The sequence below is a fragment of the Geotrypetes seraphini genome, chromosome 9, assembly GCF_902459505.1.
Source record: "Geotrypetes seraphini chromosome 9, aGeoSer1.1, whole genome shotgun sequence".
Classification (NCBI taxonomy): Eukaryota; Metazoa; Chordata; class Amphibia; order Gymnophiona; family Dermophiidae; genus Geotrypetes; species Geotrypetes seraphini.
The window spans coordinates 74144929-74171686 of NC_047092.1; the positions used below are offsets into that span (position 1 = coordinate 74144929).

At 44.4% G+C, this 26758-nt stretch overlaps 1 protein-coding gene across 3 annotated transcripts in view; it reads left to right on the forward strand.

Annotated features, from left to right (window-relative positions):
• The window catches only part of SLCO1A2 (solute carrier organic anion transporter family member 1A2), a 192801-nt gene that overhangs the window by 157265 nt on the left and 8778 nt on the right, over positions 1-26758 (forward strand). For all 3 annotated transcript variants that reach the window (XM_033959647.1, XM_033959649.1, XM_033959648.1), the window contains one exon: positions 5804-5921. In XM_033959647.1, coding sequence (XP_033815538.1) covers positions 5804-5921 — 118 coding nt within the window. The remainder of the gene's footprint in view (positions 1-5803; positions 5922-26758) is intronic.

Sequence of the window (26758 nt, forward strand, 5' to 3'; positions counted from 1 at the left end):
ATAGCAAACAAATACCTGTACCATGACAATAGCAGACAAAGGCATTCTGAGCAAGCCCATGATGGTTCCAGACTGGCCATCACACACCCAGTCCATAGAAAGGTGTGTAAAAATGGCAACAGAGGCTGCTGGTCATGTGTACAATCAGGAAAGGAGAAAACATTATACAGTAAAACCTTGGTTTGCAAGCATAATTCGTTCCAGAAGCATGCTTGTAATCCAAAGCACTCGTATATCAAAGCAAATTTCCCCATAAAAAATAATGGAAACTCAGACAATTCGTTCCACAACCTAAAAACTTTAATACAAAATACTGTATTTTCACGTAGATAACGCGCACCCGTGTAAAACGCACACACGGGTATAGCGCGCGGAAAACACAAATTTATGTACATAAATTTTTATATACCGCGCACACCCGTATACCACGCATGCTGCCCGTCTCTTCCGTCGCCGCCCGACTCTCCTTTTGCCCGCCCCGACTCTCCTCTGGCCACCCCGACTCTCCTTTCGCCCGCCCCGACTCTCCTCTCCCCCTTGAAGTCCTGTCCCCACCCTGAAAGCCTGATCCCCCCCCCGACGTCCGATTCACCCCCCCCCCCCCCGCAGGACCGCTGGCACCCCCACCCCGAAGGACCGCTCGCACGCACGCCCAACCCGACCATGTGCCCAAGGCCCCGCCCCCGGGAGGGACCTAAGGCTCCCGGGCCTATTCTGATTGGCCCAGGCGCCTTAGGCCCCACCAGTAGGCGGAGCTTTGGGACGGATTGGCCAATCCGGCCTCATTCCGTCGTTGACTGCCTGCCGAACAGGCGGGTTTGGCTCCCGTCTGTCCAGCCAACCACACAATGGTACGGGGAAGGGGGGTGGGGTGTCATGGGGGTCGGCCAGGGGGGTCACGGGTCGGCTGGGGGGGCGGTCGAAGGTTCTTGGGGGGGGCGGTCGTTGGGGGGAGGGGAGTTTGCGTCGAGGACAGGAGGGCCTGGGATCCCTCCTGCCCGTAATGTAGTGCGGGGTGGGGGTAGGGGGTCGCCGTGGCCAGGAGGGTTTGGGCTCCCTCCTGGCCTGATATTGTTGGGGAGTTGGGGAGTCTGCGGGGCAAGAGGGCTTGGGCTCCCTTTTGCCCCGATCGTGTCGGGGGGCAAGAGGGCTTGAGCTCCCTCTTGCCCCGATCGTGTCGGGGGTGCCGCGGTTGGCTGGGGCAAGAGGGCTTGAGCTCCCTCTTGACCCAATCGTGTCGGGGAGTCGGCGGGGCAAGAGGGCTTGACGTTAGAGAAAGGGCGAATCGCTGGAAGAGGAAGCAGCGCAGGCGCAGGGCTCACAGAAGGGCCGGGACCGCCAAGAGGAAGCAGCAGGACACCGGTAGGAGCTTCTACATGATGGGGGGGGGGGGTCGGGAGGCTGTGGGGGTGCGAGCGGTCCTTCAGGGTGGGGGTGCGGGTGGGAGTGCGTGCGAGCGCTCCTTCATGCGGGTGCGTGTGAGCGGTCCTTCGGGGTAGGGGTGTGAGCGGTCCTGCAGGGGGGGGGGGTGAATCGGATGTCGGGGTGGAACTATGTAAAAAAAATTTTGTACAGCGCGCTTACGCGTATAACGCGCAAGGTTATGCACGGTTTGTAAAAACACGTATAACGCGTGCGTTATATGCGAGAAAATACGGTGCTATACGTACTTGTATTGCAAGACCTTGCTCGTTTAGAACAGTCACTACACTCCTGCAGCGTCAGAGAGAGAAGAACCATCGGCTCAGTTGTGATGATGTGATGCATGTATACTGTATGTACTCGTATTGCAAGACCTCGCTCGTTTAGAACAGTCACTACACTCCTGCAGCGTCAGAGAGAGAAGAGCCATCGGCTCAGTTGTGATGTGTGTATACTGTATGTACTTGTATTGCAAGACATTGCTTGTATATCAAGTTAAAATTTAATAAAAGGTTTTGTTTGTCTTGCAAAACACTTGCAAACCAAGTTACTAGCAATCCAAAGTTTTACTGTATTAGGGGTCAAATGGTCATTAGCCAAAACAGAAGCAAACAATGTATAGCCTCTTTGCTGGATTTTGTTAAATAACATTAAATTAACTGCATAAATGACATTTTAAAGACAATTATGTGGCTACAGATTTAGTTCAGACTATTTGTTCGTTCAAATAAATATTACTTAATTTCTACATATTTCAACTGAGATTTGATGTAGATAAGACTCACTTTAAGCAGTTTCTGAAGATAGCTTTAGATTCAGCTTGCACAGCTATAATTTGGTCACCAGTAGTTTGTAAAGTTTGTAAAAGTAAAAATCTACCCATAAAATTGACATACCTTACTACCTCAATGTAAACCTATATTACGCCTGTGTTAACCATGCAGAAAGTTTTCTGCATGGGCCCCTTAGGATGTGAGCTCCCTAGAGACAAAAAGAGGCAAATTCTATAAGAGGCACCTAAGGTTGGGCGCCTAACTTAATTAGTATGTCAGCTTCAATTATGAGCTTTAACAAGCTAATTGAAAAAATTGAAACTTAATTGGGCGATGGGCGATAGGCACCTTTCAGAAATGCAATTCTACAAAAGGTAGGCGCCTATTGCTTGGTGCACAATGCCAAAGTAGGCGCATTTAGGGGCGAAGAAGGACTTAGGCACTACAGCCTAGGCTCAATTCTGTAAAGGACTTAGGCGCCTATAATATAGGCCTTTAAAATCCTGGCCTATATTACAGGCGCCTAAGTTTTGTTAGGTATCAGTAGGTGCAATTCTGTAAAAAGTACCTAAGCGTGATTAACACACGATAGGCACCTATATTATAGGTGCCTATATTTTTAGATGCTATTTACAGAATTTCCATCCAAATGCCTATTGTGATTAAATGTAATTCACTTGAGCTACTACTGGAAAAAAAGTGTGAGCTAAATCTAAATAATATTGAACAGTGGGGGAGAGGGGGACAATTTTCAGAGGCATGTAGAAAGTATAAATTGATTGTATTCCATGGAATACCGAAAAGTACAGGTACATTTTCAGCTGAATTAGAAAGCTATTGCAAGGAGTGCCAGAAAATCAGGACAGAAAACTGTGCATGTAAAATTTAATTTTCAAATGTATAATTGTAATTTTTTCCTGATTCCTCAGATGCAAAAATAGCCTGCATACAGATTCATATAGCAAGGAAAGAAGTGGAGAAGGAAAGAGTGCAGGCAAAAAAAGATATCCTCATAAAGTGGTGTAGTAAGAGGGGTGGACTGCTCCAGGTGCTGTCTTGGTGTTGGTCCTCTCCACCCTCCCCCATTCCTTTCCACTCCTCCCCCTCTGCGCACTTGCCTTCCCCCTCCCCTGTACCTTTAATTCTTCAACAGCATGAGCAGCAGCTCCAACCTGCTGCTCGCACCAGCCTCAGCTCTTTATCTGATGTCACTTCCTGGTTGTGGGACTAGAAAGTGACATCAGAGGGAAATCTGAGCCTGATGCAGGCAGCAAGTTGGAGATGCTGCTCATGCCAGGGAAATTAAAGATGTACAGAGGAAGGAAAGGGGTGTGCATACATGGTGGGGAGTTGGGGAAGGAGACGGGGCCAGAGAAGAGGACAGGGGTGCCACTGCCCTGGCCACCTCCCACCCTCGCTACACATACCCCCAAATTCTATAAATGACACATAGAGATGTGTGCTACATAACTTTATAGAAACATGCAGAGCAATGCACTAGTTGGCTCCAATATTTAGGTATATATAAAATCAGGCCTATACTGCATACCTTAGTCAGATCTGCCCAATGAGTGAAACTGCTAATATGTACCAACTTTGAGTAACCTTACTGCTACCTGGCTATGGCACCAGTTTTCACACTCCCTGTTCTCCTGACATTATGGAAGCTGTAGTGCCTGATCCTGCCCATTGAAATCAGTGCTGCAAGTTCCATAATGCACCAGGAAAGGGTAGTCAGAAATCCAGAACTGAACCAAAATCTCCAGCTTGTTACTGGATAACTTGACATTTGCATTGTATTACTTTGGCTAAACCTGGCAGAAAACTGTAATCTTGCCTTTTGTATACTGTACTTGTCACATTTTCCCGTGTCTGTCAATTCACTAATAAATACACATTGATATACTAATTGTAAACTGCTTAGCTTTAATGAAAAGCAGTATAGCAAATAAAAGTGAACTGTGAACTTTAAACTAGTGAACTATGCCATGCTACTATAAAACTATTGAACTAAAATAAGAGGTCATTAACTATTAAACATGTAGTAACAAAATTAATCTGTGTTTTTGTTGCAAGTCCATTTTTATGCAGTGAGCCCTGAGAGAAGGCTGGAGTGGAGGAATAGTCTAGTCTAGTGGGTAGAGTAGTGGGCAGGGAAGTGGTGTTAAATCCTACATCAAGTACAAACTTGGGGGTCTTTTTACTAAGCTGTGGTAAGGCTTACTATGATACATGCTTAGGCGTGGTAGATGCTCGGCATGTGCTAACCACACACTAAAATTTTTTTATAATTTTTTGAGAGTATGTCTTGGGTAAAGAGTATACATTCCTGCGCTAATCAATTAGCACATCTATATTACCATGTGCTAACTAATTAGCACAGGATTACCACATGAGCCTGTGCCACTTACAAAATAGGTACTGGAAAGTGCACCTGTGGTAATTCTTTATATAATGGCTATGCGCTCAGTGGTGTAGTAAGAGGGGGGTGGGGGGAAGACTGCCTTGGACACCGTCTTAACAGGGGTGCCAGCACCTCTCCTCCTCTCTGCCCCGCCCTGGCGTTGAAATGTTGAAATGTTCACCAGTGTGGACAGCATCTTCCACCTGGTTCTCACGCCAGCCTCAGATCCCTTATTACATCACTTTCTGGTCACGGGACTAGAACATGATGTCGGAAGGGATCTGATGCTGCTCGCACTATGAACATTTCAAGAGTTACACGTAGGGCAGGGGTGCTGAAGCAGCAGGGAAGAATGGGAAGGGGAATTCACGTGAGAGGGCGTAGCAATGCTGGGCACTAACCTCCCCAGCTACACCACTGCATGCGCTAATAGCAACATTAACACATGGCCATTAATACAAAAAATAGAAAATTGGCAATTTTCCAGCTGCTATAAAAATGACCTTAGTTCACAGGAAAAACCTCCATAAGGGCATACTATGGTCATTTTTACCACAGCTTAGTAAAAGGACCCCTTAGATTGTAAGTCCACTAGGGGCTACCTGAATGTAGCTCACCTTGAACAGGTAGATACTGCATGCATTAAATGTTACTAAAGGGTCCCCAGATCTGTTTACAATTTTAAAAATAATTTGTAGTTCTATTTGAAATTTTTTTAGGTATCAGATATGGTACCTATCATATTGCCGAGACCAGGGGTAGGCAATTCCGGTCCTCGAGAGCCGGAGCCAGGTCAGGTTTTCAGGATATCCACAATAAATATGCATGAGATAGATTTGTATCTCAAGGAGGCAGTGCATGCAAATCCATCTCATACATATTCATTGTGGAGATCCTGAAAACCTGACCTGGCTCTGGCTCTTGAGGACCGGAATTGCCTACTCCTGGCCTAGACCATAATCAGGGATTGCAACTAGATAAGTAATTGAATGGCTTCTGAATTCTACATTTTTCTGTAATAGGCACAGAAATGAGGTGTCATTTCCAACTCCAATTGAATTATCCTGGCAGTCTGTCACAGGAATACAGCTCTATAATACAGCAAAGCATAAGTGAATAATTACCTATTTATTTGCTATCAAATGAAAAATACAAGTGTAATATTTCTGATTTATAACCATATTTTACCCTGTTTGATATGTAGCTGGGATTCCATCCCCAATTTCTTATGGAGCTATAATTGATACCACATGTTTAAAATGGGGAACTACAAGGTGTGGCACACCAGGAGCATGCAGAATGTATGATGCTGATGCCTACAGGTAAAATCAAATGTACTCTATACATTTGTGGTAACTACCTTTTATACTCGAATATAAACAGATTTTGGGGCCCAAAAATGGCCCAAAAATGGGGGTCTCAGTTTATATTCCAGACAACCATATAAGTGGCACCTTTTCAATGTCAGATGATGGTTTCTTGCATTCTCCCCTACCACCCCATGACCAACTCTGCTCTCCTGCACATCCCCTCCTCAATGACCGATACTGCTCTTTGCATTCCTTCCCGATGACCAATCCTGCTCTCTGCACTCCCTTTGATTGATGCTGCACATACCCCCGATGACCGACATTGTTTTCTGTACCCCCTCCCAATGACTGATGCTTTCCTTCATTCTCCCCCTCCTGATGACAGACACTGCTGCTCTTCTGCACATTCCCCCCAATGATCAACACTGCTCTCTGCAACCCCCTATGACCAATGCTACTCTCCTGCACACATACACGATGACCCACGCTATTCTCTGCATCTCCCCAATGACTGAAGCTGCTCTCTGCACCCCCTCCCAATGACTGACGCCATCTGTACCGTCTCCATGAGCAATGTTGCTGTATTTCATCCCCTCACACACACACACCCTGCCGCATTATCCTTACCACTCTGATGCTGAAGAAGGCTGCGAGCAATGCTCCGTCCAGGGCCAGTGTGGGGCCTTGAGCATATGTACATGCTCAAGGCATGCGCTCTCCTGCCCTCTCTGAAATTCCCAGAGACAGCGGGATCCAGCAGGCATTGAGTATGCACAGATGCTTAAGGACCCGCATTAGCCCAGTAGAGAATGATGTCAGTTTACTTGAGCCAATTTTTCTGCAATCTCTTGTTTCAGTTCTTGAATTTCATCTCACAAGGCAAGAATCTGATATTTCTTAGACAAATACTGCTTTTTCAGAGTATAGTAAAATGTTTCTCAGTAGACTTTCGCAATAATGGAAGATATATGCACTCCTAGAAATAATCAAATAAGTTTAGCAGGGATAATAATATGTACTGTATATTATCAATAGTAAATTTGACCAAAATGGGCACATCCCTATGTTACTACCGTATGTTACTATGATGCTGCAGTTCAGCTAGGAGATACTGCCTTTCTGCTGGGTTTTTAAAATATACTGTATATATTTAACAGGGCCGCCATCAGAAATTTCAGGGCCCCTTACTGAGCAATCCTATTGGGCCCCCCCACGCACCCCTTCCCCCCCCTTCTTCCATGGGCCGAATACACACATACTTTTCTCTGTCGCCACACTCTTTGACCAAAAGATTTGTAAGCCTGCAACCACGTCAAGGTAGACTCTTTCAGCAGGGCCCTAACCTAACCTAAACTAAATTAATCTATACCTATCTATTCTAAACTAACATATGTCTAATACTGAACTAATAACAAACTAACAAACATCTGCATAATAAATAACTAATAAATAATAGTGCTAGTAGCTATAATTCACTTTTGAATGTAAAATCTCAGTTAAGGATTTCTTTTGACCTTTGTAGGCCAGAAGTAGATCACAATTGCACAATATTTTTTGTAACAAGTATTAAATGTGTTTTTATAAATACTGTAAGCTTAATAAATATATCAGAAAAAACTACACATCTGAGCGCATATCTGAACATACACATCTGTTTGATCCCATCCTCCTCTGCTTGCCTATAGCTGCATCATGCATGTTAAAAATGTACGATATGTTGATATGTGCACCTTCTTTTCTTCCCATCCATCCTCCTCAGCCTGTCCTTACACATCCACAGCTGCGTGTTAATGATGATGTATATGTTATGATGATAAATAAGTGCATATGAGCACATCATTAACATGCAGCTATGGATGAATATAAAAAAGGAACAATATTCTGTACAATTGTCAATTTATAAATCAGCGTCTTCTCCCCATTCTCTCTTCCCCATTTCCCTTCAGCGTCCTCAGCCCACTCTCTCTCCACTTTCCTTCAGCGCACGCACATAAAAACAAGCAAGTAATTTATATCATTTTCATTCTATTCATTCATAGAAATTAAAGTCTAAATAATGCTAGTCACATAACAAAACATGATTTTACAAAAATAATTCCCTGCAGTCAAGCCTTCAAGGATTACTAGATGTCTTTCAGCAGTTCCCCTCCCTCCCTCCCTCCCTCCCCCTTACCTTTGTGGACAAGTCAAAATGATCTACCAACAATAAAATTTTAAAAACAAAAAGCACGCTGTACGCAGAGAAAATGTTAATTATCATTTATATTCCGTGGGTTTTCAAAGAGGTCAAGGCAGATGACTTTATGCAATGTCACCTCAGTAACAATTATACAAAAATAGACAAATATTCCCCCTCCTTTTTACTAAAACGCGATAGTGGTTTTTAGCGCAGGGAGCTGCGCTGAATGCCCCACGCTGCTCTCAACGCTCATAGGCTCCCTGCGCTAAAAAAACGCTATTGCGATTTAGTAAAAGGGGGCCATAGTGCAAAATATAGACAGCATATATAAATTCTCAAAGCAGACACATTTTGATCACTAAATTGAAAATAAAACCATTTTTCCTACCTTTGGTAATTTCATCAGTCTCTGGTTGCACTTTATTCTTCTGACTGTGCATCCAATATTTCTTATATTTCTTCCCTTCTTTCAGCCTCCTGTATGCTTCCTCTCCTCCAGACCTCATTCCCTCCCCAAACTTTTTCTTTGTTTCACCCTGCCTCTTCTTTCTTTTTCTCTCTCTCCATACCCCCTTTCTTTCTGTATGTATGTTTTTCTCTCTCACCCTGCCCCCTTCTTTCTCTCACCACACCCTCTTTCGTTATGTATGTCTGTCTTTCTCTCTCTTTCCGTGCCCCATTTTTCTTTGTATCACCCTGCCCCCTTTCTTTCTTTCTGGCTTCCTGCCCCCCCTATCTTTCTTTCTCCCTGCCCTCCCCTATGCCACTGCCACTAGGGAATAGGCTGTCACTGCCACCATCGGGAACAGGCCGGCGCCGAGTTCGCCCTGCTTCTCTTCCCCGCGGGGCCGACCAACTCTCGCCACCCGACATCAATTGTAACGTCGGAGAGGACGTTCTAGGCCAGCCAGGCAGCGATTGGCTGGCCCAGAACGTCCTCTCCGACGTCAGAATTGACACGAGTGGCGAGAGTTGGCCGGCCCCACAGGGAAAAGCAGGGAGAACTTGGCACCGGCCTGTTCCCGATGGCAGCGGTGGCACTCAAGTGGCTAAAGAGCCGCAGTTTGCCGGCCTAGGGAGAACACTGGAGGGTGGCCAGCTGTGCACCCCCTTGGGACGTAAACCTAGGGCGGGGCGGACTGCCCCCCCCACCCTGGTATGCCACTATCTGTACCTCACTCCCTCCCTATGACCAAAAATTCTCCCTTCCTCTCTCCCAAGTCCATGCCTTCTGTGTCCAAAAACTCATTCCCTCCCCCACCTCAGCATCTCTTTCCCTCCCTTCCTCTCTCCTAAGTCCATGCCTTCTGTGTCCAAAAACCCATTCCTTCCCCCACCTCAGCATCTCTTTCCCTCCCTTCCTCTCTCCCAAGTTCATGCCTTGTGTCCAAAACGCACTCCCTCCACCCTTTTGTGTTCCGCGTTTGCCTCCCAGCCCATCTTTGCAACTTTCTCAGCAAAACAAAGCTCAATCCGCGAGGCTTGTCTTCTGTTTCCTGCCTGCCCTGCCGCGCACAAATAGCCGACCGGAAGTATTCTCCGACGTCAGCGCTGACGTCAGAGGGCAGGCTTTGCTTAAGCACTCCCTCCGACGTCAGCGCTGACATCGGGGAACACTTGCGATCGGCTATATGTGAGCGGCAGGGCAGGCAGGAACAGAAGACGAGCCTTGCGGCTCGAGATGTATTGAACTCCACGGGTCCCCCGTCCAGCTCTCTCCTGTCCACGTGGGGCGGACCGCCCCTCCCCCTAGACTGTGGCCTAGGACCCTGGGGGAGCCCGGGCCCCTGAATGCAGGACTGGTGGTACTGCCCTGATGGCGGCCCTGATAGTTAAGATAGCTAACTGTTTTTCTACCTGCATTTTATTAAGATAATTTCAGACATTGCATAATAAATTCAGGGAGGGGGGGGGAAGAGAAAGGAGAGAGATCATTACCATACTTTGATATAAACCCTCAGTTTATATTCGAGTCAACCTTTTTCTGGTTTATATTTGGATCAGTTTATATTAGAGTATATACTAATATTTATAGAGATAAGCAAACGCAAACTGTGTGACTTATGGATCATGAGTTATTGATGTTCCCACTAGTAATTTATATGTCATTTAGGCTTTGGTGGCTCTATCACTTATGGGTGATGTATGGATCGTAGAGAATTTTGTTTAACTAGTTCAGGGGTGTCCAATGTCGGTCCTAGAAGGCCGCAATCCAGTCGGGTTTTCAGGATTTCCCCAATGAATATGCATGAGATCTATATGCATGAATTGCTTTCAATGCATATTCATTAGGGAAATCCTGAAAACCCGACTGGACTGCGGCCCTCGAGGACCGACATTGGACAACCCTGAACTAGTTTAATGAATAACTTGTCTTTCGAACTGAATTAAACTAGAGCTGCATTTCAATAAAAAATTTTATTGCACAAAGTTATTTTATTTATTTCCCACTGCAGCTGTTTGTGACTCTAGGCATGTCACCTAACCTTCCACTGCCCAAGGCACAAAATAAGTACTTGTATATAATATGTAAACTGCTTTGATTGTAACCACTGAAAGGCAGTATATCAAATCCCACCCTTCCTTCCCTAAAGGACTGATAACCTCCCTCCCTTCTATCCCTATATACATCTCTCCCTTTCTCTTTCTTCCCGCTCTCTCCTCTTCCCCCAGGTAAATAATCCCTTTTTCTTGGGGTCCATTATCTCTCTCTCCCCTTCCTCCTTCTCTCCTATTATCCACCACTTTTCCTTCTATCCTCTCCATCCCCATGAGCAGCAACACAAACTACTCTTCTTGTAGTAGCTAGAGCTCACTGCCTGAGCCATAGCTTTCTTCAGTGCCCCTCCATTTCTACATGTGAGTTTGCAGCTCACTCCCCTCCCATCACCCGGGGTTCAGCATCTGTTCCCCAACTGGTCTATCTTAATGGTGGTCTTCTGTTGGTCCCTGGAGGTGACAGCATTACACATATGTGGCCTGTAGCCTGCTCCAAAGCTTTTCCTGTTTCTGCATGGGCAGGACGGGTCAAAGAAAAAACTTTGGACCAGGCTGCAGGCAGCATACAGTATTTGTAGTGTGCATTAAGAGACGTTGGACAACGGTGACAACATCAAATCTATACTGCGCAGAAGAAAGGCCCAGCAATCTACTTCTGTGTTCTGCTATGAAAACTTGATGATGAAAGATAATGAAGATGGCCAATGGTGCTAAGGTGCTTTATTGTTCATTTACATTAAAAACATACCTTACTGTATGAATATGATTATGAAATGATCTTGTACACAAAAACAAATCTGTGAAAACTATAATGTAGAAATGGAAATTTATTAAGTGACTGCCCATAGAGTTTTGCTCTGTGGTTCAGTTGCTCCTATTGTCTCGGATTGATTATTGTAATCTTCTCTTATAAGAACATAAGAACATAAGCAGTGCCTCCGCCGGGTCAGACCATAGGTCCATCCTGCCCAGCAGTCCGCTCCCGCGGCGGCCCAAACTGGTCACGACCTGTCTGTATCACCAGAAGAGGCTCCCTTGCCACCTTGGTTTCTCATTTAAGTCCTATCTTCCTATCGAAGCCCTAACCTTCCGGTCTTGCACATGCATGACCTGGTTTGGTTTCTATACTCATTACTTGGTTAGCTTTCTATACTTGTGTTACATCCCAGCTCCTCCCTCAGTATCCCACGATCCCTTTATCCCTCAGGAATCCGTCCAATCCCTGTTTGAATCCCTGTACCGTACTCTGCCTGATCACTTCCTCTGGTAGCGCATTCCAAGTGTCCATGACCCTTTGGGTGAAAAAAAACTTCCTTGCATTTGTTTTGAACCTATCTCCCTTCAGTTTCTCCGAATGCCCCCTCGTATTCGCTGTCCCTTTCAGTCTGAAGAATCTGTCCCTATCCACCCTCTCTATGCCCCTCATGATCTTGAAGGTCTCTATCATATCTCCCCTGAGCCTCCTCTTCTCCAGAGAGAAGAGCCCCAGCCTATCCAACCTCTCGGCGTATGGGCAGTGTTCCAGCCCTTTTACCATTTTCGTTGCTCTCCTTTGGACTCTCTCAAGTACCGCCATGTCCTTCTTGAGGTGCGGCGACCAATACTGAACGCAGTATTCCAGATGTGGACGCACCATCGCTCGATACAATGGCATGATGACTTCCCGTGTTCTGGTTGTTATGCCCTTCTTTATGATGCCCAGCATCCTGTTGGCTTTTTTCGATGCTACTGCGCACTGGGCAGATGGCTTCAGTGATGCATCCAACAGCACACCCAAGTCTCTCTCAAGTCTGCTGTCTCCCAACAATACCCCCCCAATTTGTAGTTGAACAACGGGTTCTTTTTCCCTATATGCATGACCTTGCATTTGTCCACGTTAAAGCGCATTTGCCATTTGTTTGCCCAGTCTTCCAGCTTGTCCAGGTCCCTTTGTAGGTCCTCACACTCCTCCCTGGTCCTAACTCTGCCGCACAGTTTGGTATCGTCTGCAAATTTTATAACCTCGCACTTTGCCTCCTTTTCCAGGTCATTGATAAATATGTTAAAGAGTAATGGCCCCAGCACCGACCCCTGTGGCACACCGCTTGTGACTCCCCGCCAGTCAGAATATTGACCCTTTACTCCGACCCTCTGCAGTCTACCCGACAACCAGTGCTTGATCCATCTGTGCACATCCCCTCCCACCCCGTGGTTCCACAGCTTCTTAAGCAGCCTTTCATGTGGCACCTTGTCGAAAGCCTTTTGAAAATCGAGGTAAATGATATCTATGGGTTCCCCATTGTCCACCCGACTGCTTATTCCCTCAAAGAAGTACAGAAGGTTTGTTAGGCACGACCTTCCCTTACAGAATCCGTGCTGGCTTGTTCTCAGTAGGCCATTCCTCTCGATGTGCTCGCAAATGCCGTCCTTGATCATAGCTTCCACCATCTTCCCTATAATTGAAGTCAGGCTCACCGGCCTGTAGTTCCCGGGGTCACCCCTCGATCCCTTCTTGAAGATAGGTGTGACATTTGCCAATTTCCAGTCCTCTGGTACCTCACCAGTGTCAGTTTGAAAGTGGCCCCCACAATATTAGGTGGTAGGGGTTAAGTGAAAGGCGTACTGACAAACGCCAGGTCCCAGGTTCAGTTCCTTCACAGAAGTTTCGTTAGGGATAGAATCAAATAAGAAGCACAGCCAGGGGTGATTATATAAAGAATATATTATAGAAATAGTCTTACAGAAAAGTAATATTTATAAGCATTACAATTAAGCAGAGAGCATTACACTTAAGCAGAGAGCAAGCAGTCTCACTGCCTTACAGAGGTCAGAGGCAGAGAGGGACATAGAAGCTTGCAGTTCTAGGAAGCTTCGTGTTAGATAAATAAAGGGAAGGATAGACAGAGAGAGGGAGAGCCAAGACAGAACCAGAGTGCCGAGCAAAGAGCCAAGAGGTAGTTAGATAGAAAGAGAGAGAGGTAACTTGATAGAGCAGAGAGCAGGCTTTTATACCTTGGAATCTTATTCTGAATAGAGAAAATATTGTATCTCCCAGTATCTTTCTGTTTAGAATTTGTAAACTGTTTGAGACAATGGTTAATTTAATTAACAAAGGAGGGTGAGAAACCTGATGGGATTAAGTCTCTGGCTTGATCTGTGCACCCTTGTCCTAAGCACCCTCTTAATCAGGCATTAACACCTTTTAGCTAGCCATGATTCAATCAGGGCTACTTGAAACTTAAAATATATCAATCAGGGCTACTTAAAACAGTTTCCCTGCACTAAGGGTCTATCTGCCTTCCCATGCCAGGGTCAGATTGATATAATCTCCCAGAGGCCTCTAGGCTGACATCTCCCATAATTTTTTTATTTTTATTCTTTGAAATGAGGGCAAGCTTGTGGTACCCTCGCTTACCTCCAACAGTACGTCCCCTGTCTTGCAGAATCTCCAAGCTATGAAGATAGGTTGTAAACAGTTCCCATTACGAGTTCAAACCTCTGTCTTAGGTCGTATAGGCCATAATCTGGGCGGGGATCCCAGTATGCCTATATCTTACCCGTCGTTGAGCGAGTGAACGTTGCATAATGGATGAAGCTTTTTCAGGAGGTTCAGGTATAAAGGTACCAAGATGTCATAAGAGAGAGTATCTAAGTATGGGGTATGGGATAATATTATATCTGACCCTGGTAATGGTAATGCAATAGGCCATGCCAAATTAAAACCAAATTAGAACCAAATTAGCAAGTGTCAGAAAAGATACTGGAAATACATGTATAACTGCCTTAGAAGTTAGAAGGAAGCTTGTATGATAAGCGTTGTAAAGAAATGTACATGTGTTTCACTTTACAGCAAAGAAAAATCATAATAATACATAACAAAATTTGTACAATAATTAAGATAATGATAGGGTGAATTAAAGCATTAAATACGTGGTTTGCAGTGGGCGAATACCCAAAGAAAAGTTCCCAAACTGAGACATGAGCATCTTGTATTAAATTTTGTGTGATCTGTCCATTTTAAAAGTGATAGTATGAATCACTTCTTTGGAAGTTTTCTTAAGTTGTTTAATGTAAGTATGGAGTTCAGTAAAGTTCAGCAGCTTGTGGAATGTCTCATTCCCCATTCCAAGAGGTAGTGGATGTAAAGTCTGGAATGTCCATAGAATAGGTTAAATAGGAGGAATTGTACAGCAAAGCGTTCTTAGGAAGGTGGCTATATCCGATGAACAGGAAACATTGTGTACAGCATGTGTGGAAAAGTCTTTGCAGCCAGGGTGCAGGAAGATGAATTAGTCCAGCAGGAACCGGCAGTCTCTTTAAACTGATGAGGTTCACACTTGAAATGAAAGGATGTTTGCACAGGATCTGATGTTTGCACAGGATCAGTCAAGTCACTGGAAACTGGTGGTGTTCGCCCTTGAGATGAAATGATGTCTGTGCATACAGGGAGGGATTTTAAAAGAGTCCCGATATCATTTAGCAGCTGTACTCCAGTGTGATCCAAATAAGAGATAGAAAATGGAAGAGAAAACATGTTGCCTGTACTGAATGTAGAGAGAGAGAAACCAGGTTGCCTGTACTGAATGCATAGAGAGAGAGAGAGAGAGAGACTAGTTGCCTGTACTGAATGTGGCAACATGTAACAATATTAATGCATTTACTTGTTATAGTTATGGCAAAAGACAGACAATAATCAGGTACTTAAGGTTCTTAATCAGACATTCCAAAAAGATATGTTTTTGTGTGCTGCATATAACTTATGGCAATTCAGAGAAACCATAATTCTGTACTGAATGTATATATAAAAAAAATTATGTCAGAAATGTGTACTGAATCTAATGAGGAGCATAGAATAAACATGGTATAGATATAGAATAAAACCTTTTCTTAAAAATATAACCCCTAACTAAGCTACATTTAGCATATGCAAATTATAGGGAAAAAAAGAACATTGCGCAATTGGGCTAGTTAAAAAAAATTGGGGAAAAGAGCTCTAGAAATGGCCAATGTTATGTATCCTGGGGTACCCCCTAAACTAAAACAAATAGACAAAAGACAGACCACATAGCACAGACAACATAAAACACAAATTTTGAGGCGTCGGCATTATTCTTCCATCTGTCAAGTGTTCAGGGCTGAATTTAACTCTGCAAATAAACACATTGTTATAGAAAAACACAGCAAAGATGAACACCTGAGTAGTACAAATAATGCATATCATAACCATCTCATATTCAGAAAAGGCATAAAGCTAATATCTTCTTTGGAACATCTTTATCTCTGCAGTGATAAAGAGGAACCTTGGAAAACACTAGAAATATCTTTGTGCCAAAATTGGTCTGGGATGGCAATATCCGAACTGCTGCTAGGAAAAAGAAAAAAAAAACATTTTAAATTAGCAGCAACCTCAAGGTCACTTAGAGCAAACTTAGTCCATGTTCCATTCAGGTCGACCTGGACCACATGTCTGCCACCTGGGTCCCACTGCACTCGGAGGAATGGGCACTGCGGTGCAGAAGTCAGGTGCAGGCTAGATTTGTCTTCTTTTGTCTGCACGGTTGTGTCCTGGCATTCAGAGGCAAGGGGCAAATTCCGAAAATCATTAGTCATGTCTAGGACAGAGAAAAATGCACATGTAGGGTTAAATTTCACAGTAATGTCAGAGCAAGAGGAAGCCACTGGCACTACAGGCTTTGAAATCTTAGTTAGGGCCTGAGAGTGTATAGTGAGCCTAACAGAGCCCTCTGATTTAGCAAATGACCCAGTTGGAGAGACACATGCTAAAGAGATAGGTCCACTCCGACCCCTCTCCTCCATCTTAGGCACCAGTTCTGTTGCTGGAGGAAGTACTGGATGCTGTGTTTGTGGTTCAGGATCTTTGCCCTCAAACAAAATTTTTGTGTACCTTTTCTCACAATCTTGTGCCCAAACTGAAAGATCTGCAGCCTCTGAGTGAGTTACACTATGATCATGCTTCTGCACTGGCATGCTACACAGTGTGGCTAACTGCACAGGAATAACCTTGTGAACCAAAGGTTTAGAAGCATTAGGAATTCCTGTACCTAATACAAGACCAGCCACCTCAACAATTTCTTTGCCTGTATTCTCACTCGTGCTGGCAGTAGTTTCTACAATGTCTTTCATTTGTTCCTTTTGTGGGATAGACACACACTTTGAAGCTATGTCATTTAGACCCTGAATCTCACAAATTTCCATATTTTTCTGATCTCCAGTAGGAGGTGCTCTATCTGTGAAACTGATTCTAGCCCCTGTATCGATCAATTTTAATGTATCCTGACCCTCTATGGTAGTATTAACCTTGGGGCTTTCGGAAGTGTCCAAAATCAAAGGTGCAACATATCTCAAGCTGAATTCTGAGTCTGACTTCTTTCTCTTATCCTGTGTCTCCAAAAGTGAGTCCACAGGTAAGTGAAAGGAGTCTGGCTGGGCTGTGAAGGCCTGAGTCACCTTGGCATTCGGACACAGAGAGTCAGGACATCCCTATGCACTAACAGTGTTTTTCCTAGCTGTCAAATCACTTTTTACTCTGTCCAATTCTATCTGCATTGTGTGACGATCCTGTTCCCATTTCCTTTTCTCTTTCTCTAATTTTTCCTTTTGGTCTCTGAGTTCATGGAAGGGAATGTAAGTGGAGGAATTTCTGTAACTACCTCTGACATGCCCTCTATTTCCTGTGTGTGGTGTTTTCTTGTATTGGGGTACTCCCTCAGCACGCCACCTTCTAGCTTCAGAGACTGAAATAATTTGAGCTGGCTGGCTCTTCCACACAGACCCAATCCTGAGCAGTAAAGTGTCAAAAGGTGTAGTTTTAGGGTCCTCCGAGAACAACAGAAGGTGTTTAGTAATCTCGGGAGATAATAATTCTAATAGGAATTCTTTATGTTCTCTCTGGCCATAATCTGAGGAAATGGGCCAATGTTCCTGTTCGTTAAGTACCGCGTTGATTACCCACACTCTATATGCAAACTGCTCTGGTGTATCACTTGGCAGGGGTGAAAGAGTTCTAAGTACTTGCAAAGAGGTGCAGCGAAATAGTTGTTCGATGCCCATCTTTACAAATTGGTATGGATGAACAAGAGATCCAAATTTATAATAATGTGGACCCAGGGCTAGGTGCATAAGCTTATCAAAATCTGCATTGTTCCTTTTGTATTTCCCTAGACCCCAGTGAATCAGTATGTCAGTAGCCCATTTGCACCATTCATTTATGTTAAAAGGCATAGGGCCCACTTTCTCCACTATTCTTTCAATATCACTATCTTTCATATGTCCCTGCAGCACTACAGTTACTGGAGCTGTGTCACTTATAGGGGTACTATTGGTATTGCTCTGGCCTGGTAATGAATTTTCTTCACTTTCGTTTGTCAGTTCTTCTTCCTGTTCTACATCTGTAGCTAGTTTACCCTTTCTCTGACCTGCTACAAAAACGGTTTTCTGACTACATGGATTATATGGTGATGGTGGCACAGGTGCAGACGGCAGAATAGCCTGTCCCTGTGAGGCACATTTTGACTTTAAATACTTTAATTCTGCCTTGGCCTCTTCTAATTGTTCATTTACAGTTAAAAAGGAATTTGTGGCCTGAACAATTTGGGTTCTTAGCATGGATATATTAATTTGTGCCTCATCTAAGTCTTTGGACAGCTGATGGCACTGAGTGTTCAAGTCAGTATTATCTTGTTTTAGGCTAATAAGTCCTCTACATAAGCCCTGAATGAAAAGGCATTTGCGTTTATCTGTTTTCTTTCTAAACTCCTGAGAATGAGAAACCATTTGTTTCTGAATATCGTGCCATGTGTTTTCTGGAAAATTACCCTCATATGGACCCCCTTTCTTGTCAAAATATTTGTGTACAATATCTGTGAGTTCTTGAAAATCAAAAGGGTTCATATTTGAGGCTGCAGAAGTCTGCCTTGGTTCGTGGGCCTTGCTCATATATTTCATGAGAGAGAATGGGCTTCTAAATGTCCCTGTCTGTGTGTAGCCTTTGAGATTGAAATGCTCCCACTTATGAAGGAGGGAGACTTTAGTTAATAGGTAGAAAAGCGAGGTAAAGCGTGTTAGGCAAGAGTCATTGGCATAAATAATACACTTATGCCCACACTTGCCCACACTGGTTACTACCTGAAATTTACAGGCAGAAGTTTAGCAGGATAAAATATAGAAGAGCAGAGGTGTCAGCTGCCAGTTCCAGTCCAGTGTGCACTGGGCCTTTCACCAGGGCAGAGACTGACAAGAAATAGAATTAAAAGCACAAGGTAAAAAAAGTTAAAGTTAGTACAGATGTGGCATGTCTTAATTGAGTGACTGTTTTCACTTTGAACCCTGCTTTTCTTCAGAGCAGCTCAAATATTCTTACATGCAACACCCTAGCAAGCATATCAAATCATACAATGCAAACTGGCACAGGTAAACTACAAAGACTTTTGATAGTAAAATCTCACCAAATATAAAACCCAAAATATTACTGAAACTTTTCACAATTGTGTCATCCAGTCTAAAACAATTTAAGGGTTCCAAAAGGACTTTTGATTTCTATCTCACTCTGTCTATCAATCAAAAATTGAAATAAAATCTCACCAAGTATAAAACCCCACAATATTACTGGAACTTTTCAACAGTGTGTCATCCAGTCTAACGTACAATCAATCTAAGGGTTTTCCAAGGACTTTTGATTTCTATCTCACTCTGTAATCCTATTGCACAGTGCATAAAAAAACTTAAATTCTACTTACCCAGATGAAATTATCAGGAAGGACCGAGACAAAGCCCCCAAAATGTCAGTTTGAAAGTGGCCCCCACAATATTAGGTGGTAGGGGTTAAGTGAAAGGCGTACTGACAAACGCCAGGTCCCAGGTTCAGTTCCTTCACAGAAGTTTCGTTAGGGATAGAATCAAATAAGAAGCACAGCCAGGGGTGATTATATAAAGAATATATTATAGAAATAGTCTTACAGAAAAGTAATATTTATAAGCATTACAATTAAGCAGAGAGCATTACACTTAAGCAGAGAGCAAGCAGTCTCACTGCCTTACAGAGGTCAGAGGCAGAGAGGGACATAGAAGCTTGCAGTTCTAGGAAGCTTCGTGTTAGATAAATAAAGGGAAGGATAGACAGAGAGAGGGAGAGCCAAGACAGAACCAGAGTGCCGAGCAAAGAGCCAAGAGGTAGTTAGATAGAAAGAGAGAGAGGTAACTTGATAGAGCAGAGAGCAGGCTTTTATACCTTGGAATCTTATTCTGAATAGAGAAAATATTGTATCTCCCAGTATCTTTCTGTTTAGAATTTGTAAACTGTTTGAGACAATGGTTAATTTAATTAACAAAGGAGGGTGAGAAACCTGATGGGATTAAGTCTCTGGCTTGATCTGTGCACCCTTGTCCTAAGCACCCTCTTAATCAGGCATTAACACCTTTTAGCTAGCCATGATTCAATCAGGGCTACTTGAAACTTAAAATATATCAATCAGGGCTACTTAAAACAGTTTCCCTGCACTAAGGGTCTATCTGCCTTCCCATGCCAGGGTCAGATTGATATAATCTCCCAGAGGCCTCTAGGCTGACAACCAGTTTTCAAGGATAGGTTGCAAACATGCTGGATTGTGCCCGCTATTTCTTGTCTTAGTTCCTTCAGAACTCTTGGGTGGATCCCGTCCGGGCCCGGTGATTTGCCGCATTTTAGCCTGTCTATCTGTTTGAGGACATCCTCCTTACTTACCTCTATGTGCTCCAATTTTTCAGCCTGTTCCCCACTCATGAGCTCCTCTGAGTCCGGTATATTAGATGTGTCTTCGCTCGTGAAAACCGACGAGAAGAACGTGTTCAACCTCTCAGCTACCTCTTTATCCTCCTTAATCACTCCCTTCCTATCACCATCGTCCAACGGCCCCACCTCCTCTCTCGCTGGTCGCTTCCCCTTAACGTAACTGAAGAATGCCTTGAAGTTTTTCGCCTCCCTGGCCAGCCCCTCTTCGTATTCCCCCTTTGCTTTTCTAACCTCCCGGTGGCATTCCTTTTGGCATTTCCTGTGCGCCTGGTGATTTTCCTCCTTTGGGTCCTTTTTCCATCTCCGGAAGGATACTTTTTTGTCCTTTATCGCCCTCTTTACTTCTGTTGACATCCAAACCGGGTCCTTTCATCGCTTGTTCTTGCAGCCTTTCCTGAAACTGGGGACGTACATTCTCTGTGCTTCCTGCAGGGTGTCCCTGAATAGGGTCCAGGCGCTTCCCACAGTCTCCATCCTAAAGATGTTTCTGAGCTTCCTCCCCACCATTTCCCTCATAGCAACATAGTTCCCTTTCTTGAAGTTCAGCGCAGTTGTTGCGGTCCTCCTTACTATGGGTGTCTCTCTTTCTAATGTGAATCTGATCGTGTTGTGATCACTGTTGCCTAGTGGTCCTCCCACTTCTATCCCTCTTGCAGGCCCCCCTAATCCGTTTAGGATGAGGTCAAGAGTAGTATCCCCTCGCGTCGGTTCTTTGACTAGTTGCTCCATGAAGCAGTCCTTCACAGCTTCTACAAATCCTGTCTCCCTAGTGCAGTTGGAGTGACCCGTAGTTGAAGTCCCCCATCACTGTTACACTTCCAGTCCTGCATTCCTGTCTCAATTCCGCTTCCAAGTCGTGTCCGACTCCTTCTGGCGTACCAGGTGGTCGATAGTACAGCCCCAGTTTTATGACCGCACCCTTGTTTCCCGGTAATTTGACCCATAGCGATTCCAGCCCCTCTGCCTTCGTTGCCATATCCATCCCGACCGAGTGGATAGAGTCCTTTATATATAGTGCTATGCCTCCCCCCTTCTTGTGGGTCCTGTCCCTCCTGTAGAGCTTGTACCCCGGCAGCGCCACATCCCATTGATTTTCCTCTGTCCACCAGGTTTCTACAATTCCAATTATATCCAGGTCCTCCCCCTTGGCCACGACTTCTAGTTCACCCATCTTGGCCATGAGGCTTCTTGCGTTTGCGTATAAGCACCGCAGGTCCCGTCGTTTTTCTTCCACCTCTGCATTTACCTGGGCCACTTGCCCTTGGATTTCGGGCTGTTTTCCCGTTCCCTGTGCTTCTGCTTTGCCCTCAGCCTTTACCCTCTTAGCTTTCAGCTTCCCCACATCCCCGTCACCCCACTTCCCCGCTTTTCCTCTGGGTTTTCTAGCCCTACCGGCCCCCTCTTGGGCTATCATTCCTTGAGCCTCTGTTTGATCCCCCTCGCCTTGTGGTACCTCTATATTACCCTCGGCTTTCGCCCTCGTGCCACCCAGTCCCCCTGTGTCTCCATGCCCATTAGTTTTCTCCCAGCAAGCTCCCTTTACCTGATGTTTCCCTTGCTGTCTGATTCTAAGATCTTCCGGTCCCTCTGCTTCCTCCCTGCAGTCAGCCCGTTCAGCATCTGTTCTGGATACTGTTGTCCGAAGCGTCAACATCAGATCAGCTGTCGGCTTTCCCCCTCTCCTCAGTTTAAAGCCCTCTCGATCTCCTTCCTCACATTGGCTGCCAGTAGTCTAGTTCCCGCTGTGCTCAGGTGCAGGCCATCCCGCCGGTAGAGCTTGCTCTTTCCCCAGAAGGACGTCCAGTTCCTCACAAAGTAGAAGCCCTCCTCCTGGCACCATCTCCTCAACCATGCATTCACAGCTTGGAGGTCTGCCTGCCTCTTTGCATCTGCTCTCGGTACAGGCAGGATCTCCGAGAATGCTATCCTCCGTGTGCTCCGCTTCAGCTTTCGTCCCAGGACCCTGAACTGGTCAGTCAGTGTGGCCATGCTGAAGTTCCTCCGGCTCACATCATTCGTTCCGACGTGGATTATTACCGCAGTCTCCTCTGTCTCTGCTCCGTCCAGGATCCTCTCAATCCTGTCAGTGATGTCTCGTGTCTTGGCCCCTGGGAGACAAGTCACTAGCCGGTCCTCCCTTCCTCCAGCTACATGACTGTCTACCTCTCTCAAGATCAAGTCTCCCACCACAATAGCAGACTTCCCTTTCCTCAGCAACCTCCTCTGCCTCAGGACCGTGTCCTCGGTGTAGTGTGGTGTCTCTCCCTCGGGGTCCCGGTGAGTCGCGGACTCCTCCTCTTGCGTGGTTCCTCCGCTAGGTCCTTCCCCGGTGTCGCCTTGTGGATCCTGGGTCTCGTCTGCCGACATCCGTCTGTGCTGCTGCTGATCCCGTTCCTCCACCTTCCTATAGGCCTCCTCGATGAATCTCTCGAGGTCCCTCACCTGGTCCACAATGGGGCCTGCTCCGTCTGTGTTCTGGGTAGACCAGCTCGTCTCCTCTGTGGTGCGCAGTCCCTCCAGTCCCTCCAGTTCCTGGAGTTTCTGGAGTTTCCAGTTTCTGCCGACCTCCATCCTCAGGCTTTCCAGTTCCTGACACCGACTGCATATGTACTCCCGCCTTCCCAAAGGGAGGTAGTCGTACATATTGCACTCTGTGCAGTATACCGGAAAGTACCTCTGGGATCCTGGGTCCTCCATTGCTCTCGTAAAGTGCTGGTGTGCTCCTGCAGAGAGAAAAGAGAAAAGAAGGTGATTTCTTGGTGTTTCTGTCTCCCTCGCAAGGCTCCTTCGCAAAGGCGCTCTCGCTAAGGCGAGCGCCTTTGCCGCTCGCCTTCGCCACGCGCCGAATGGCTGCGCGCCATTGGCTCCCTTCCTATTAAGGGGGGGAGTCCGGGCGCTGACGTCGGTGGTGACGCGGTGCGGGTGGGCGGAGCTAACTCTCGCCACTACCCGCTCCTTGCTCCCACCGTCCCCTGCCTTCTCCTTCTCCTTTGCCTGTCTCCTCTGTCTCCTCTGACCCACTCTCCTGCTGCTACAGCCGCCGCTTGCTCAGCTCCCCTCCTCGTGGCTGCTGTGGTTGTCTCTGATTGACAAAGAAAGCATGTAAACCTGTACAACTTCTTATTAATTCAGCTGCTATATTGATAATGGGCATCCCTAAGTTTGCCCATATTATTCCAGTTTTGAAAGCTCTACACTAGTTACCTCTTCAGCAGAGGATTTGTTACAAAGCATTATCATTTGTTCATCAAATATTGTACTCCTCTGCTCCTACTTGTTTTCAGAACTTGTGGGAAGTTTAACAACCTGCCAGATGTTTGCGATCTGAAGGAAGGATGTCACTAATCAGTCTAAAAGTAAATGGGATTCACTATGCAAAATCTAAAAAGTTTATTTTTTCCATTGCTGGTAAAAAAATCTCTGGAATTACATTACATTAGGGATTTCTATTCTGCCATTACCTTACAGTTCAAGGCAGATTACAAAAGAATTATCAAGGAAGTATTACAAAAAGATCTTACCAAAAAGAGATTTGGTCATTTTCAAAGAGAGTAAGAAATGAGTATGGTTATTTGTTTAGGGTAGTTGGCTTTAGTGAGAGGGGGTGTTTGATACTTGCGGTGTTATTTCTTTTTTCAGGAATTTCTTAAATAGTATGGTCATCAATCTCAAGTACAACGAGAGTATGCAAAGATCATATGTCCTTTAGGAAATTATTGAAAATACAATTATTTGTAGAAGCTTTTCTCTAAACTCTGTGGTTATTGTTTGTTTTTTGATTTTCTGATATTTTGGTATTAAGAGAAATTTGCTATATTTTATTAAGCTTGTTTGTGTTTTAAAATTGTGTATGTAATGTTCTTGTACATCACTTAGTTTTAAGCGATTCATAAAGTTTTAAAATAAATAAATAATCTAAGGGTTCAACGATGATTCAAAAATTTTGAGTGTTCAAATGAAGAGGTAACTGATATAGTCGTAGAAACATTGATTTTTAAATGGACACTGATCTTTTGAGGTATATTTTAATGTAAATGAAGGGCAATATCTTTATGTAAAAGTGATATTCTTTTGTTATTATTTATATATCTTCATGTTTCGTATGGTTGCTAGATAATTGCTAACCTTTTGTTATCTTTTAATGATATATTTTTGTTGTTTTCGATTTTGTTAAAAACACAATTGTCCTCTTACCACGGTGTCAAATAGAATGCTAGGAATGATTAAGAAGGGGATCATGAACAGATTGGAGAAGGTTGTCATGCCTCTGTACTGTGCCATGGTACGTCCCCTCCTGGAATACTGCGTCCAGCACTAGTCGCCGTACTTGAAGGACACAGTACTACTCAAAAGGGTACAGAGAAGAGCGATAAAAATGGTTATGGGGCTGGAGGAGTTATTGTACAGTGAAAGATTAGAGAAACTGGGCCTCTTCTCCCTTGAAAAGAGGAGTCTGAGAGGGGACATGATCGAAACATTCATGATAACAAAGAGAATAGACTTAGTAGATAAAGACAGGTTGTTCACCCTCTCCAAGGTAGGGAGAACGATAGGGAACTCTCTAAAGTTAAAAGGGAATAGATTCCGTACAAACGTAAGGAAGTTCTTCTTCACCCAGAGAGTGGTGGAAAACTGGAATGCTCTTCTGGAGGCTGTTATAGGGGAAAACACCCTCTAGGGATTCAAGACAAAGTTAGATAAGTTCCTGCTGAACCAGAAAGTACATAGGTAAGGCTAGACTCAGTTAGGGCACTGGTCTTTGACCTAAAGGCTGCCACGGGAGTGGACTGCTGGGCACGATGGACTACTGTTCTGACCCAGCAGCGGCAATTCTTATGTTCTTATATATATAATTTTTATTTATGTTGATGTATTTTCTGTGTTTGAATTGCATTATAAATTCTGTTTGCATTTTTTATGCTCCTAAACATGTGATATTGTCATTTTTATTTTATTTTTTGCATTTGTAGACCCCTGATGGGGGCCATAGGGCCAAAACATGTTTGTGTCGAGTCTTTTATAATCTGAACAAGAAAGCAACTTAGCATCATTGGCCGTCATCACTGTGTTCATTTAATTTTCATCCTGTGGAGTTGTTTTTCTTGTTTTGTTGGTATAATATTAGACACCCAAGTGACCAAACATTCACATATGCCTATTATGTTTGTGTGATCTTCTCAGATTTCAATGTCAAATTAATTGTCTCCGAGGCAATTAATTGAGAATGTGATCCATGTAAGAATTCATGAACTGGTGATTAAATGCGTTGAATACCATCAGCTTAAACCACCTTAACTTCAATTGTTATGAAACTTAAATGACAAATTGTGACTGAAAGCTACAAATTTAACTATTATTTTTCTCACTATTTATGAATAATTTTTACCAATTGTAAGCTTTAAAAATAAAATAAACATATACTATAATTGAAATATGTTGACATATTTTTTGGGCACTGTAGAGTGCCAATGACATCTCTTTTTTATAAGCGCAATAAAAAAATTTTTGACTGTATGTTATAAGGTGGTTGAAGATAACTTTCAGTATGAAATATAGCATACTTGGCCTGACTTTAAGAGTTTTCCAGGCCTCTTACCCACTCCCCAGAGTCTGAAAAAGGTCCTAAACAGATCCAAAGAAGCCTTTTAGTCAACAGCTCTTTCCTCAAGCAAATATATGCAAATTATATATGTAATTCACAGGTTGCTGTTAAAACTATCTTTAATGCTGAGCCTCTACAACCTCTCCCTTATTACCAGGCTTACTGAGGGTTAGGCACTAGGCCAGCATTCCTCCCCTCAAAGGTCACCTGTAGAGTCTGATCTCTAAAAAGTCATCAGAGTTCAGTCTCCAAGAAAGAGCCTGTAGCTTCGAGACTCTTCTCGCTGCAAGAAAGACCATCTTAAGCATCAGATCCATCAAGGATGCTTCCTTCAACAGCTCATAGCCTGGTTGAAGCCTTGCAAAACCACATTAAGGTTTTAAGAAGAGAACAGGAGTTTTACTGGGGGCCTGAGCTGCAATGCCCCCTTTAGGAATCTGCCTATGTCTGGATGACAAACCAATGAAGCTTTTCAGTCTTGAGCCCTGAAACAAGAAAGTCCCGCCACTTGGACTCTGAGGGATGCCACTGTAAGCCCCTTGTCAAGGCTAGCCTGGAGGAAGGCTTAACATCAAAGAGATCAGCACAGAGAAAGGTTCCTCCTTTTCCTTAATGCACCAGTGCTGGAGTTTCCCTTGCCTTCGCATATGCAGAAGCTATTGTAGGCTATTTGGATCTGAGCAGAGTAGCAATGACTACCTCTGAGTATCCCTTGTGAGCTAACACCATACACTCAACAACCAGGCCGTAAGAGCAAAGTGATCCGGATCTTCTGTGACCACTGGTCCTGAGAAAGAAGGTCC